This window comes from Pongo pygmaeus, chromosome 8 (assembly GCF_028885625.2).
Source record: "Pongo pygmaeus isolate AG05252 chromosome 8, NHGRI_mPonPyg2-v2.0_pri, whole genome shotgun sequence".
NCBI lineage: Eukaryota > Metazoa > Chordata > Mammalia > Primates > Hominidae > Pongo > Pongo pygmaeus.
In genome coordinates, this window is record NC_072381.2 from 97,638,665 (window position 1) to 97,656,088 (window position 17,424).

General features: G+C 39.8%; 1 protein-coding gene across 3 annotated transcripts in view; it reads right to left on the bottom strand.

Moving 5' to 3' along the window:
• The window catches only part of IDE (insulin degrading enzyme), a 132,321-nt gene that overhangs the window by 57,421 nt on the left and 57,476 nt on the right, over positions 1 to 17,424 (bottom strand). For all 3 annotated transcript variants that reach the window (XM_054436217.2, XM_054436216.2, XM_054436218.2), the window contains exons 5-6: positions 11,170 to 11,292; positions 370 to 482 (exon numbers count right to left, since the gene is read on the bottom strand). In XM_054436217.2, coding sequence (XP_054292192.1) covers positions 370 to 482; positions 11,170 to 11,292 — 236 coding nt within the window. The remainder of the gene's footprint in view (positions 1 to 369; positions 483 to 11,169; positions 11,293 to 17,424) is intronic.

Sequence of the window (17,424 nt, forward strand, 5' to 3'; positions counted from 1 at the left end):
GGAGGCTGAGACAGGTGGGCCACTTGAGATACAGAGTTCGAGATCAGTCAAGGCAACATGGTGAAACCCTGTCTCTACTAAAAATACACAAATTAGCCAGGTGTGGTAGTGTGTGCTTGTAGTCCCAACTACTCAGAACGCTGAGGTGGGAGGATCAATTGAGGCAGGGAGGTTGAGGCTTCAGTGAGTCATGATCGCACCACTGCATTCCAGCCTGGGTGACAATGCAAGACTCTGTTTCCAAAAAAAAAAAAAAAACCACAACATAAATAATGAAACCTCCAAAAATTTTCACCTGTTCTATAGTAAACTAGGTATATATTATGTCCATAAATTAAGAAGACAAAATACCAAAATTTATGCACTTACTTTAAGATGTTCTTCTTGGAAAGGGTGTTCAGGAAATTCTGGCAATGGAACATTTTTGTTCTCTACTTCAGAAAATAACTTTACCACCAGATTAGTCAAGTCATCTAAAGATTCTACAAGAAAACAAACAAGGAATTAAGCGAATCATAACATACAACAGGGAGTGCTTAAAATCTTAGGATCTCCTGAAAAGTCTCAGTACTACTGAAAGAAAAATGTGAAAATGATTACACCTCACACCTATCTCTTTCTACTTTAAAAAATTGTTCACAAATATTATTCAAAATATTATTTCACAAGTATTACAATAAAATTAAAACAAATATTAGAAACAATAATAATTAATTGCATTTGGAAAAATGACTATGATTCCCAACAGGCATATATACTGAACTACTAGCAGAGTATAACATTCACCTTATACATAGATAGAGAATTGCCTTCTATGGTATAAAATTATCTTTTGTGCCTTTAAATGTGAGTATTTGTATTTTATTTATAAAATATGCCTATTTTTGCTTCAGTTTTTTGACATGTATGAAGGACTCCAAAATGCACATTTTATGTGTGTGTGTGTGTATGATATTAGCAAAATTCTACTTTTGGAAGTATAACAAGAAATGAGTTAGGTCTTTGAGAAGAGGGCACAGCAGTCATAGGATGGACTAAAGAACAGCTTGCTTTTTATTTTATACCTTTCTGTGTGGAATTAAATTTTTTCCATTTGTACAAATTACTATTATCCTAAAAAGAAAGCAGTGTAAAAAAAAAAACAAAAACCTATCTTTTTTTTTTTTTTTTTGAGGCAAGGTATTGCTCTGTTGCACAGGCTGGAGTGCAGTGGCACAATCCCAGCTACCTGCAACCTCTGCCTCCCAGGTTCAAGTGGTTCTCATGCTTCAGCCTCCCCAGTAGCTGGGATCACAGGCGTGCGCCACCACACCCTGTTAGTTTTTTGTATTTTTAATAGAGACAGGGTTTCACCATGTTGCCCAGGCTGGTCTCAAACTCCTGAGCTCAAGTGATCTGCTTACCTCAGCCTCCCAAAGTGCTGGAATTACAGATGTGAGCCTCCATGCCCGGCCAAAACCTATCTTTTTATAAACAAGATAACCTCTCATCTTGATTCTGTCTCCTCAAAAATAGGTTATTAATAAATGGTATAAACATTCATAACCTGTTACTGTCAGTAAGCATTTGAATCAAATAAGAATCTTGTGGTGGCAGCCAAGATGGCCAAATAGGAACAGCTCCGGTCTACAGCTCCCAGTGTGAGCGACGCAGAAGACGGGTGATTTCTGCATTTCCATCTGAGGTACCAGGTTCATCTCACTAGGGAGTGCCAGACAGTAGGTGCAGGACAGTGGGTGCAGCGCACCGTGTGCGAGCCAAAGCAGGGCGAGGCATTGCCTCACTCGGGAAGCACAAGGGGTCAGGCAGTTCCCTTTCCTAGTCAAAGAAAGGGGTGACAGACGGCACCTGGAAAATCGGGTCACTCCCACCCTAATACTGTGCTTTTCCGACGGGCTTAAAAAACGGCGCACCAGGAGATTATATCCCGCACCTGGCTCGGAGGGTCCTACGCCCACGGAGTCTCGCTGATTGCTAGCACAGCAGTCTGAGATCAAACTGCAAGGCGGCAGCGAGGCTGGGGGAGGGGCGCCCGCCATTGCCCAGGCTTGCTTAGGTAAACAAAGCAGCTGGGAAGCTCGAACTGGGTGGAGCCCACCACAGCTCAAGGAGGCCTGCCTGCCTCTGTAGGCTCCACCTCTGGGGGCAGGGCACAGACAAACAAAAAGACAGCAGTAACCTCTGCAGACTTAAATGTCCCTGTCTGACAGCTTTGAAGAGAGCAGCATGCAGCTGGAGATCTGAGAACGGGCAGACTGCCTCCTCAAGTGGGTCCCTGACCCCTGACCCCCGAGCAGCCTAACTGGGAGGCACCCCCCAGTAGGGGCAGACTGACACCTCACACAGCCAGGTATTCCTCTGAGACAAAACTTCCAGAGGAAAGATCAGACAGCAGCATTCGCGGTTCACGAAAATCAGCTATTCTGCAGCCACTGCTGCTGATACCCAGGCAAACAGGGTCTAGAGTGGACCTCTAGCAAACTCCAACAGACCTGCAGCTGAGGGTCCTGTCTATTAGAAGGAAAACTAACAAACAGAAAGGACATCCACACCAAAAACCCATCTGTACATCACCATCATCAAAGACCAAAAGTAGATAAAACCACAAATACGGGGAAAAAACAGAGCAGAAAAACTGGAAACTCTAAAAAGCAGAGCACCTCTCCTCCTCCAAAGGAACGCAGTTCCTCACCAGCAACGGAACAAAGCTGGACAGAGAATGACTTTGACGAGTTGAGAGAAGGCTTCAGACGATCAAACTACTATGAGCTACAGGAGGCAATTCAAACCAAAGGCAAAGAAGTTAAAAACTTTGAAAAAAATTTAGACGAATGTATAACTAGAATAACCAATACAGAGAAGTCCTTAAAGGAGGTGATGGAGCTGAAAGCCAAGGCTCGAGAACTACGTGAAGAATGCAGAAGCCTCAGGAGCCGATGCGATCAACTGGAAGAAACAGTATCAGTGATGGAAGATGAAATGAATGAAATGAAGCGAGAAGGGAAGTTTAGAGAAAAAAGAATAAAAAGAAATGAACAAAGCCTCCAAGAAATATGGGACTATGTGAAAAGACCAAATCTATGTCTGATTGGTGTACCTGAAAGTGACGGGGAGAATGGAACCAAGTTGGAAAACACTCTGCAGGATATTATCCAGGAGAACTTCCCCAATCTAGCAAGGCAGGCCAACATTCAGATTCAGGAAATACAGAGAACGCCACAAAGATACTCCTCGAGAAGAGCAACTCCAAGACACATAACTGTCAGATTCACCAAAGTTGAAATGAAGGAAAAAATGCTAAGGGCAGCCAGAGAGAAAGGTCGGGTTACCCTCAAAGGGAAGCCCATCAGACTAACAGCGGATCTCTGGGCAGAAACTCTACAAGCCAGAAGAGAGTGGGGGCCAATAGTCAACATTCTTAAAGAAAAGAATTTTGAACCCAGAATTTCATATCCAGCCAAACTAAGCTTCATAAGTGAAGGAGAAATAAAATCCTTTACAGACAAGCAAATGCTGAGAGATTTTGTCACCACCAGACCTTCCCTAAAAGAGCTCCTGAAGGAAGCACTAAACATGGAAAGGAACAACCGGTACCACCCACTGCAAAATCATGCCAAATTGTAAAGACCATTGAGGCTAGGAAGAAACTGCATCAACTAACGAGCAAAATAACCAGTGAACATCATAATGACAGGATCAAATTCACACATAATAATATTAACTTTAAATGTAAATGGACTAAATGCTCCAATTAAAAGACACAGACTGGCAAATTGGATAAAGAGTCAAGACCCATCAGTGTGCTGTATTCAGGAAACCCATCTCATGCGCAGAGACACACATAGGCTCAAAATAAAAGGATGGAGGAAGATCTACCAAGCAAATGGAAAACAAAAAAAGGCAGGGCTTGCAATCCTAGTCTCTGATAAAACAGACTTTAAACAAACAAAGATCAAAAGAGACAAAGAAGGCCATTACATAATGGTAAAGGGATCAATTCAACAAGAAGAGCTAACTATCCTAAACATATATGCACCCAATACAGGAACACCCAGATTCATAAAGCAAGTCCTGAGTGACCTACAAAGAGACTTAGACTCCCACACAGTAATAATGGGAGACTTTAACACCCCACTGTCAACATTAGACAGATCAACGAGACAGAAAGTTAACAAGGATACCCAGGAATTGAACTCAGCTCTGCACCAAGTGGACCTAATAGACATCTACAGAACTCTCCACCCCAAATCAACAGAATATACATTTTTTTCAGCACCACATCACACCTATTCCAAAATTGACCACATAGTTGGAAGTAAAGCACTCCTCAGCAAATGTAAAAGAACAGAAATTATAACAAACTGTTTCTCAGACCACAGTGCAATCAAACTACAACTCAGGATTAAGAAACTCCCTCAAAACTGCTCAACTACATGGAAACTGAACAACCTGCTCCTGAATGACTACTGGGTACATAACGAAATGAAGGCAGAAATAAAGATGTTCTTTGAAACCAATGAGAACAAAGACACAACATACCAGAATCTCTGGGACACATTCAAAGCAACGTGTAGAGGGAAATTTATAGCACTAAATGCCCACAAGAGAAAGCAGGAAAGATCCAAAATTAACACCCTAACATCACAATTGAAAGAACTAGAAAAGCAAGAGCAAACACATTCAAAAGCTAGCAGAAGGCAAGAAATAACTAAAATCAGAGCAGAACTGAAGGCAATAGAGACACAAAAAACCCTTCAAAAAATTAATGAATCCAGGAGCTGGTTTTTTGAAAGGATCAACAAAATTGATAGACCGCTAGCAAGACTAATAAAGAAGAAAAGAGAGAAGAATCAAACAGACGCAATAAAAAATGATAAAGGGGATATCACCACTGATCCCACAGAAATACAAACTACCATCAGAGAATACTACAAACACCTCTATGCAAATAAACTAGAAAATCTAGAAGAAATGGATAAATTCCTCGACACATACACCCTCCCAAGACTAAACCAGGAAGAAGTTGAATCTCTGAATAGACCAATAACAGGCTCTGAAATTGTGGCAATAATCAACAGCTTACCAACCAAAAAGAGTCCAGGACCAGATGGATTCACAGCCGAATTCTACCAGAGGTATAAGGAGGAACTGGTACCATTCCTTCTGAAATTATTCCAATCAAAAGAAAAAGAGGGAATCCTCCCTAACTCATTTTATGAGGCCAGCATCATCCTGATACCAAAGCCGGGCAGAGACACAACCAAAAAAGAGAATTTTAGACCAATATCCTTGATGAACATCGATGCAAAAATCCTCAATAAAATACTAGCAAACCGAATCCAGCAGCACATCAAAAAGCTTATCCACCATGATCAAGTGGGCTTCATCCCTGGGATGCAAGGCTGGTTCAATATACGCAAATCAATAAATGTAATCCAGCATATAAACAGAACCAAAGACAAAAACCACATGATTATCTCAATAGATGCAGAAAAGGCCTTTGACAAAATTCAACAACCCTTCATGCTAAAAACTCTCAATAAATTAGGTATTGATGGGACGTATCTCAAAATAATAAGAGCTATCTACGACAAACCCACAGCCAATATCATACTGAATGGGCAAAAACTGGAAGCATTCCCTTTGAAAACTGGCACAAGACAGGGATGCCCTCTCTCACCACTCCTATTCAACATAGTGTTGGAAGTTCTGGCCAGGGCAATTAGGCAGGAGAAGGAAATCAAGGGTATTCAATTAGGAAAAGAGGAAGTCAAATTGTCCCTGTTCACAGATGACATGATTGTATATCTAGAAAACCCCATTGTCTCAGCTCAAAATCTCCTTGAGCTGAGAAGCAACTTCAGCAAAGTCTCAGGATACAAAATCAATGTACAAAAATCACAAGCATTCTTATACACCAATAACAGACAAACAGAGAGCCAAATCATGAGTGAACTCCCATTCACAACTGCTTCAAAGAGAATAAAATACCTAGGAATCCAACTTACAAGGGACGTGAAGGACCTCTTCAAGGAGAACTACAAACCACTGCTCAATGAAATAAAAGAGGATACAAACAAATGGAAGAACATTCCATGCTCATGGGTAGGAAGAATCAATATCATGAAAATGGCCATACTGCCCAAGGCAATTTACAGATTCAATGCCATCCCCATCAAGCTACCAATGACTTTCTTCACAGAATTGGAAAAAACTACTTTAAAGTTCATATGGAACCAAAAAAGAGGCCCGCATCGCCAAGTCAATCCTAAGCCAAAAGAACAAAGCTGGAGGCATCATGCTACCTGACTTCAAACTATACTACAAGGCTACAGTAACCAAAACAGCACGGTTCTGGTACCAAAACAGAGATACAGATCAATGGAACAGAACAGAGCCCTCAGAAATAACGCCGCATATCTACAACTATCTGATCTTTGACAAACCTGAGAAAAACAAGCAATGGGGAAAGGATTCCCTATTTAATAAATGGTGCTGGGAAAACTGGCTAGCCATATGTAGAAAGCTGAAACTGGATCCCTTCCTTACACCTTATACAAAAATTAATTCAAGATGGATTAAAGACTTAAACATTAGACCTAAAACCATAAAAACCCTAGAAGAAAACCTAGGCATTACCATTCAGGACATAGGCATGGGCAAGGACTTCATGTCTAAAACACCAAAAGCAATGGCAACAAAAGCCAAAATTGACAAATGGGATCTAATTAAACTAAAGAGCTTCTGCACAGCAAAAGAAACTACCATCAGAGTGAACAGGCAACCTGAAAAATGGGAGAAAATTTTCGCAACCTACTCATTTGACAAAGGGCTAATATCCAGAATCTACAAAGAACTCAAACAAATTTACAAGAAAAAAACAAACAACCCCATCAAAAAGTGGGCGAAGGGCATGAACAGACACTTCTCAAAAGAAGACATTTATGCAGCCAAAAACACATGAAAAAATGCTCACCATCACTGGCCATCAGAGAAATGCAAATCAAAACCACAATGAGATACCATCTCACACCAGTTAGAATGGCAATCATTAAAAAGTCAGGAAATAACAGGTGCTGGAGAGGATGTGGAGAAATAGGAACACTTTTACACTGTTATTGGGACTGTAAACTAGTTCAACCATTGTGGAAGGCAGTGTGGCGATTCCTCAGGGATCTAGAACTAGAAATACCATTTGACCCAACCATCCCATTACTGGGTATATACCCAAAGGACTATAAATCATGCTGCTATAAAGACACATGCACACGTATGTTTATTGTGGCACTATTCACAATAGCAAAGACTTGGAACAAACCCAAATGTCCAACAATGATAGACTGGATTAAGAAAATGTGGCACATATACACCATGGAATACTATGCAGCCATAAAAAATGATGAGTTCATGTCCTTTGTAGGGACATGGATGAAACTGGAAATCATCATTCTCAGTAAACTATCGCAAGGACAAAAAACCAAACACCGCATGTTCTCACTCATAGGTGGGAATTGAACAATGAGAACACATGGACACAGGAAGGGGAACATCACACTCTCGGGACTGTTGTGGGGTGGGGGGAGGGGGGAGGGATAGCATTAGGAGATATACCTAATGCTAAATGACGAGTTAATGGGTGCAGCACACCAGCATGGCACATGTATACATATGTAACTAACCTGCACATTGTGCACATGTACCCTAAAACTTAAAGTATAATAATAATAAATATATATATATTAAAAAAAAATAAGAATCTTGCCTTGATATTCTATGACCCATTTGGAACTTTTCCATGAATTCTCCAGAGTACTAAATGACTATTTGAGAGCTGCCTTTATATGGTGTAAAATTCTCTTTTGTGCCTTTAAGTGTAGGCATTTGCATTTTATTTATAAAATATACCTACTTTGCTTCAAATTTTTAACATGCATGAAGGACTCCAAAATGTCCAGAGCCAAATAAAAGACAGACCAGTGGCTGCTTGTTATATGACAAGTGAATTTAGGAATGGATAGGGAATATTGTAGCAAGAGATGTCAGAGACATCTTTTTTTTTCAGATGGGACGTATGACTTGAAACAAGGTGAGCAGTCAAGAAAGGTTTGTGGGCCTGCAGTACTGGTGACAGCAACACCCTGAGCAAGGTTCTACCAGGTGTATCTTTCCTCTTGCATATTTCTACCCTATAAGCATAAATTCACAGTGTCACTTTTTAAAGGTAAGGGAGCTAAACACTATTGCACAGTCTGTCTACCCCACTAAACTGTGAGCTCCCCAGAGATCAGGGAACTGAGTCCCACTCACCTTCATATCATCAAGGTTTGGCAACCTCAGTGTCTGTGCTTGATGATTACCTATGTGGCAAGTGTTCAGACAATTAGTGCTTCCACAACTAGAGAGACAGCTCCAGGCAAGAACAGAAAAACTTTTTGTTCCCTGGTGACAGAGATCCTTCCACATGGTTACTCTTCCTCTCTCCTCCCGTCAAAAGAAGGAGTGGATTATCTTTTAATCCTCCAAGAGATCCAGTTTCCTCCTCATACCTCTATACTGTAAAGACATCTCTCTTGGGTTCAGCACAGGAAGTCAGTCACAATGGGAGAGTGATGTGTATGGATCAGGGAACTGAGACACTTTTAGATTCTGATTCTGTCATTTCCACTAAACCAAGAACATTCTGAGGACAGGGATCAGGTTTGATTCATCTATTGCCATTGTTACTTGCCCATTAAATGTTTACTGAAATCATGTGTTTAATCTCAAATATAACACAGATTAAAAAAAAAACAAACCCAGCTTTGGCACCTATTCCCAGGACTGGGTTCTAAACAGCAAGTGATATTTTAACATTCTAAACCCACCTACCTGAAGCAAGCACGTAGCATTACAGAGTATGCTTTTTTTTAATTGTCCTCTCTCCCTGAATCCATTTTACATCCTGGTTCTTGCTACCAACTTAAAAAATAGTTTATTTTCTAACTATAAAAGTAACATTTGCCAATAGCAGAAAACTTAGAAACAAAAGCTAGATTATGGTAACAAAAGTTACCATAATTTCATGATTATAAAGATGCTAGAGCGGCTACTACCATTTGTGGAGCATTTGCTATGTGCCATGCACCTTGCTAAACACTTAGTATTATGTCAATTAAACCTCACAACAGGTACAAGGTACCACCCACCACTTTACAAATGTGAAAACTGAAGTTTGAAAAACCTAAGTAAGTTTGTTAGCTCACAGCCACACAGCTAAGTAAGTGGTATATTTGGAATGAAAAGCCAGGTTGTTGGACTGTAGAATGTGAGTTCTTAATTACTATACATTATTAAATTTCTAGTACATGCTTTTCCATTTTGTCTTTTACCTACACCATATATGGTATATTAGAGTTTTTGGTGTTTTTTGTTGTTGTTTGTTTGTTTTTTTGAGACAGAGTCTCACTCTGTTGCCCAGGCTGGAGTGCAGTGGCACAATCTTGGCTCACTGCAGCCTCCACCTCCCAGGTTCAAGTGATTCTCCTGCCTCAGCCTCCCAAGTAGCTGGGATTACAGGTGCCTGCCACCATGCCCGGTTAATTTTTATATTTTTAGTAGAGATGGGGTTTCGCCATATTGGCCGGGCTGGTCTCAAACTCCAGACCACAAGTGATCCACCTGCCTCGGCCTTCCGAAGTGCTGGAATTACAGGTGTGAGCCACTGCGCCTGGACCCTATTAGAGTTTTTAAAAATTTTGTGGGGGGAATATGTCTTGGAATTTTTAATAAATCCCAAAATGGGACCATATAGCACATGTTTTTGTAAACAGCTTTTGTTTTCTCTTTAATACATTAAGAACATTTAAAAAATTATAATATATTCTTATATATGATATACATATATTAATTAAAAATGTTTAGTTATAATTATATATGCATATATAAGAATATATATTCATATATATGAGAATATATTAAGAATATCTTCCCATGGTATTAAAATGCTGTCATAAAACTGTTTATTCATTCAATATATATTTACCTATGATGTGCCAAGCATGAGCCCAGGTACTGAGGACAAAGCAGTGAACAAAACAAAGTTTCTATTCTCAAGTAATTTACACTTTGGTAGGGTGGACAACAAAAACACACAAATATTTAATACCTGAGGTATTAATAAATACTATAAAGAAAAAGCAGGTAAGATGGAAAGTAGAATAAGAAATGCTATTTTTCTATAAGATATTCTATTTGCAATTATAAAATCAGTATTTAGCCAATGTCCTATTAACATTTAGATTTCTAAATTTTTGCTAATATATACTATCCTGACAGAAACATCCTTTTATATCTCCTATTTGAACTCTGATTATTTCCTAAGATTACATTTTTAAAAGTAAAAATGCATATTTACTTTTAAGATTGATATTGTTAAACTGCCCTCCAGAAAGACTAGAGCAATTGATACCAACATTACCAATACAAAAAAGCAATACCATCGGCAGTGGGTATTACTTAAAAACAAAACTGTGATAATTTAACAGCAGGAAACAATGTTAGTAGTTAATCTGCATTTTAAAAATCAAACCGTTGTTTACATTCCAAATGGTTTCCCAAGTTTATCGTCATCTGCTTTTTTTTTTCCAGTTTTTTGAATTGTTATAAGGTCAAATCTGCCAATCTTTGTCCTTTTTGTGTGTTTTTTTTTAAATATGGGATCTCTCTCTGCCACCCAGGCTGGAGTGCAGTGGTGTGGTGATCACAGCCTTTAATTGCAGCCTTTAACTCCTGGGCTCAAGCGATCTTCCTCCTTCAGCCTCCCTAGCAGCTAGGACTACAGGTGCAGACTACCACCTGTAGTCTTAAAAAATTTAAAAAAATTTGTTTTGGTAGAGACAGGATCTTACTATGTTGCCCAGGCTGGGCTTGCCTTGCTTTTATATGCTTAGAGCACCTATTACTGTAGTAATTTGTATTTTTTTTTTCAGATCTCCACTTAAACTTCTTTTGGGAACACAATGATTTAAACATAAAAATCCCCACCTATGTATTCTCTAACAAGTAGATCATTTTCAAAAGATGCTGAGCAAATAAGCAGCTCTATCTTATATCCATCTTCTAACACTGTGAAAAAGCCAACATGAAAAACTTACATTATCCAATTCTATAAAAAATTGTAAGGGTTCTTACCTCGACCTAAAACACAAACAGCCATTAAGTTGGATGAATAGTAAGCAGAATGGAATTTCAGTAGCTCTTGTCTTACATCAATGCCTTCTTGGTTTGGTCTAGTCTCCAGAGTGTATTTGTTACCTGGAAGGGAAGAAAAGGCATTTCTTAGAAAAAGCAAAATATGTGGACTTTTAAAGTTTTGTAATTATCACTGATATTTCTTAAGATGAACTTTAAAAATAGAGTTCTAATACACATAATAACTCAAATTTATTTGAATGTTAAGTGAATAAACAGGATAATAGAGTACAAACCAGCAACATTTTAAACTATAGTCATCTCTACGGAATTAAAAGTGTCTTTTTTTTTTTTCTGAGACGGAGTCTTGCTCTGTCGCCCAGGCTGCAGTACAGTGGTGTGATCTCAGCTCACGGCAAGCTCCGCCTCCCGGGTTCACGCCATTCTCCTGCCTCAGCCTCCTGAGTAGCTGGGACTACAGACGCCCACCACCATACCTGGCTAATTTTTTGTATTTTTAGTAGAGATGGGGTTTCACTGTGTTAGCCAGGCTGGTCTCGATCTCCTGACCTCGTGATCCGCCCGCCTCAGCCTCCCAAAGTGCTGGGATTACAGGCATGAGCAACCGCGCACCCGCCATTTTTTTTTTTTTTTTTTTTGCGACGGAATTTCGCTTTTATTGCTCAGGCTGGAGTGCAACGGCGCGATCTCGGCTCACCCCAACCTCCGCCTCCTGGGTTCAAGTGATTCTCCTGCCTCTGCCTCTCTAGTAGCTGGATTACAGGCATGTGCCACCATGCCTGGCTAATTTTGTATTTTTAGTAGAGACGGGGTTTCTCCATATTGGTCAGGCTGGTCTTAAACTCCCGACCTCAGGTGATCTGCCCGCCTCGGCCTCCCAAAATGCTGGGATTACAGGCCTAAGCCACCAGGCCCGGCCTAAAAGTGTTTTATAAAAATTATACTTTTGGCCGGGTACGTGGCTCATGCCTATAATCCAAGCACTTTGGGAGGCTGAGGCAGGCGGATCACCTGAGGTCAGGAGTTCAAGACCAGCCTGACCAACGTGGAGAAACCCCGTCTCTATTAAAAATACAAAATTAGCCAGGCGTGGTGGCACATGCCTGTAATCCCAGCTACTGGGGAGGTTGAGGCGGGAGAATCACCTGAACCCAGGAGGCAGAAGTTGCGGTGAGCCAAGATCGTGCCGAGTCAAGATTGTGCCATTGCACTCCAGCCTGGGCAACAAGAGGGAAACTCCGTCTCAAAAAAAAAAAAAAAATTATACTTCTTGGCTGGGGTGAGTGGCTCACACCTGTAATCCCAGCACTTTGGGAGGCCAAGACGGGTGGATCACCTGAGGTGAGGAGTTCAAGACCAGCCTGGCCAACGTGGTGAAAATCCCTCTCTATTAAAAATACAAAAATTAGCCCGGCATGGTTGTGGGCGCCTATAGTCTCGGCTACTCGGGAGGCTGAGGGATGAGAAAATCACTTGAATCTGGGAGGCAGAGGTTGCATTGAGCCAAGATCGTACCACCGTACTCCTGGGCAACAGAGTGAGACTCTGTCTCAAAAAAAATATCTATATCTGTATCTATATCTCTACTTCTTAAAATCCCTGAGATAGTAGGTATTATGAGCGCTTAAAAGACAAAATAAGATCCACATGGCCTCCATTCATGCTTATTTTAATTTTCAATTCCCTGTGTACTCCATAATTAATTGAACAGAGTCACTGAGGGATTTTTTTTAGAACTTGCCAAGTTACTTGTGGAAAGAAATTTACTATTTCGGGCCAAACTATTAAATTTGTGATGTGAATTCTCATAGATGTGATCTAGACTGGTTAAAAAAAGGATGCAATGCTATTTTTATAACTCTCCAGCGATGTATGTAGTGTACCACTAACAGCTCTCATGAAATCTTAATCACTAATTCAAGTAGGGTAAAATACGTAAGTCAAAAACAAATGGTCAAATTCTCTAAATAATACCTTGCAGATTAGGGACTGGGAGATGAAATTCCAATGATTGGTGTCTCTCCAAAATGGCATCTTGACTGGAAATATCCTAAGATCCTGGCATAATAACTTTTATTATTGGTTCTACTTACACTACTAAGTGAGAGCCTGTCTTTCTTCTGCAGAGATAAAACTATGGTAGAGTATGTTCTTGATGTGGTTTAATTTTTTTTTTTCTTGTGTTTTTATAATATCTGATAATAGGGGCACTGGGAAAGTCCCTCTTTCATGAAATTGGATGTCTACAGAAAGCCACCAGATGGCGCTCTCAAACTCAGTCTTTAGCTCAGTAGTGCTGCGCAGTACTGAGTCAAGATTCCTCTCCCAGAGTACTTAACAGATCCAGTGAAGACAGAATGTGCATGAAACAGCCTAGCAAGTAACCTTAACCTTAACTCATTAACTTTTTCCTAGTCACAAAGTAATCATATGCATTCATACTCACTAGATGTAGCCTATCACCTAAGTTTCCAGGTTGTTCTTGTTTTTGTTTAAGATAGGGTCTCTTACTCTGTTGCCCAGGCTAGACTGCAGTGGTGTAATCATAGCTCACTGCAGCCTCGACCTCCTGGGCTCAAGCAATCCTTCTACCTCAGCCTCCAGAGTAGCTGGGACCACAAGCATGTACCATCACGTCCAGCTATTTTTTTTATTTTATTTTATTTTTTTGGTAGAACCAGGGTCTATGTTACCCAGGTTGGTTCCAGGTTCTTAATTAGTCCTCTCATTTTCTCACTAATGACCAGTTCAAGCTGGGCACAGTGGGTCATGCCTGTAATCTCAGCACTTTGGGAGGCCAAGGCAGGTGCATCACTTGAGGCCAGGAGTTCAAGACCAGCCTGGCAAGCATGGTGGCATGCCTATCATCCCAGCTACTCAGGAGGCTGAGGCATGAGAATCACTTGAAACCAGGAGGCAGAGACTGCAGTGAGCCAAGATCACACCATTGCACTCCAGCCTGGGTGACAGAGTGAGACTCTGTCTGATTGATTGATTGATAGATAAATAAATAAAATAATATAAATAAACAAATAAGACCTAGTTCTGCTTTACTGCCCAGAGAAGTCCTGAAACATTCTCTCACTCTACCTGAGGGGTCCAGATGCTCTTAGGTGCATACCCATAGTCCTAACTCCTTAGGGAAAAAAAAAAAAGGCCTTTTGCTGGTGAATGTTTAAAGTTCTCTCATATCAAGGTGAAAACTGAGTATTGATGATGCCTTTCTTTTCTACTAAATGAAGATTCTAAAAGCCACAGTTCTAGAGGGAGTTTTGCTTAAGCTCCTTAGTGCTTTACACTGCCATCTCGGCTCACTGCAACCTCCACCTCCAAGATTCAATTGATTCTCCTGGGGCCAGGTATCTTCTGACTGCATAGCCTTGAACAAGTTACTTTACTTCACTTCTCTGTGGCTCAATCTCCTAAACTGATATTAGTGGACTTACAGTACATAATGAGAAAAATACATGTAAAAAAAGTATAAGACTATTACTTAACAAAAATGTTAAAGTCTTACGACACCAACTGTTGTTTAGTATGCAGAGAATGAGAACTCAGACACTGCCTGAGGGAGTGCATCTTGAATCAATCACTACAGGAAACAATCTAGTCAATCTGAAGATTTCCATATCCTACTACATAGTAATTCCACTCCTGGATATATGTATCCAGAGAAGTCTGTGTACAAGGAGACATGTACAAGAATTCCATAGTAACACTGTTTCATTAACAGGAAAATGAATAAATAGTGGTACAGTCATTCAATGAATTTTTCAAAGAGCAATAAAATAAAAAAATTATCAGAGGAATACTTATCAATACGGACAACTCTTACAAAACAAAATGTTGACTGAAAAAATACAAGCGGCAGAGATTACACACAATAAAATACTATTTCCATGAAACCTAAAAACATATAAAACTATAAACATGGAAATGATAGTCATTAAAGAAGATAGTGGTTATCTCTCAGGAGCAGGAAGGAAAATGCAATTGAAGTGTACACCGGATGCTCAAAGTGCATTTGTAACGTTCTCTTTCTTTAAGCAGTGTGACAGAGAATGATCTGGCAAATGTCTGTGTACCTACCTCTTCGTATGACAACTACATCATAAATCTGTAAAAATACTGAAGTATTTAACATAATACTTAATCAATAAACAACAGAAAATAAACAACAAACAGTAGCTACTGCTGTTACAATTTGAATTGTAGGAAAGACTCTTGGCTTCTAAGTGAATCATTGAACAAAAAGATGTACTCCCCAAAGAAAAAAATTAAAATTGTGGCTAGAAGCTGAGTAAATGGTCCAGATGACTGCTCCCAACACCTAAGAATCCATGTATGGAGAACAACATGAATAAGGCTGGGATAATAAATACCAATTCAGTCTCTAGACACATACTGTCCTAATTTTGTGCTCATTCAGCTGGGTCATTTATGTCAAATTAAAATGCTGCTACTTGTACTAAAATCTTGAATCCTACCTTTCTGGCTCTGTTGCCACCCAGGTGAGCTCCAGCAGTGAATGGAGGAGCAGGGTTGCTCACCTACTGTGACCCTTCCACTCTAGGCCTGCTAGGCGAGAACACTGCCTTGGCATTTAGGAATTCAGGGATTCTTGTCCTGACTCCATCATGTGCTAATTAAGCAACCTTGGAAAAGTCTCCAAATATCTCCAAGGTGTCATTTATTTCATCTGTAAAATGGGGATAATATGGATATATGTCCAGTTGTGTAAGAGCAAGGAAGGGCTCAATCCCTGACTCTCCTTCATTTCCTAGCTGTGAGACACAGGCAGGTTTCTTAACCTCTCTTACGCCTCAGTTTACTGATTCATAAATGGGAATAATAAGAGAACCAACCTCACAGGATTGCTGTAAGAATTAAAATATAAATAATCTGCCAGGCGCGGTGGCTGATGCCTGTAATCCCAACACTTTAGGAGGCTGAGGCAGGTGGATCACCTGAGGTCAGGAGCTTGAGACCAGCCTGGCCAACATGGCGAAACCCCGTCCTACTAAAAATACAAAAATTAGCCGGGCATGGTGGCGGGCACCTGTAGTCCCAGCTACTCGGGGAGGCCGAGGCAGGAGAATCGCTTGAACCTGGGAGGTGGAGGTTGCAGTGAGCCGAAATCAAGCCATGCACTCCAGCCTGGGCAACAGAGCAAGACTCCATCTCATAAATAAATAAATAATCCATGTTAAGGCTCAGCATAGCATCTATCAGACAATAGTTACTCAGTATTAACATTGGGTTTTGTGAAGCCTAAGAAATGTAATAATGGATGTGAAGAGGAGTTGGTAAATTGTAAAATCCAGTAAGTGCTACTTTATATTTTCATTTTAACAACTATTTTAAATTCTGTTTAGAATAAATAAAGCTTACAAACTCAGTACTAATGTATATGAATACTGATTTTCAAGGGAATAAAATTTATTTTCCTGGAAAATTCTGAAGCCAGCAATATATTTCTTATACTGGGAAGGAATGAGTTTTAAGTTTTAGAAACGTCTTAGAAACCAGAGGTTTCTCCAATAGTATGTTCTCAGGGAAAGGTCAACTTGATAGTTATAACCCATTATAATTTTATCTGTTCTCTGAAAACCCAAGATCCTGAAAGTTAGGCTAACATACCTAACTTTCAAGTAGTTACTTGGAATTATTACAAACTTTTTTAAAAGCCCTTTCTTCTTGCTATAGCAATCTTCTAAAAATCCTGGAAGTGAGAGACTAAAGCCTTTTGATATATGTGAATTTTCCCACAAAATTTAAACCGACAATTCCTCTGCAGCTGAGTAAGTATATGCAAGTATAAGATATGAGTTATAAGAGGGGACTTTCAGCGAAAACCTCTTAAATGCCATCAGAAAACACTCCTACACTTGATTGGTCCAGCTCTTGTTTTCAGTAAATTTCTAGTTTTCCACAGACACATATCCCAGTAACGGGAAAAAAGATAGTAACAAAATCCATGGAAAAGCTTAGGGAACAATAAATGATTACATGGACTAAAATATATGAAATGTTTTTATATCCACGAGTCTATGTGATACTCAAAAAACAAATTAGTCACCCTGAAGGATGCTGACGAACCAATTCATTATTTCGAAAACTGGTAAATAAATGGAATGGAATAAAAGCATTTATCCTGCCTTTCCCATAGTAACTGTACCACTGACTAGCCAAATAGTAGAAAAGGAGATTTTACAGCAGTACTCAAGTTAATCA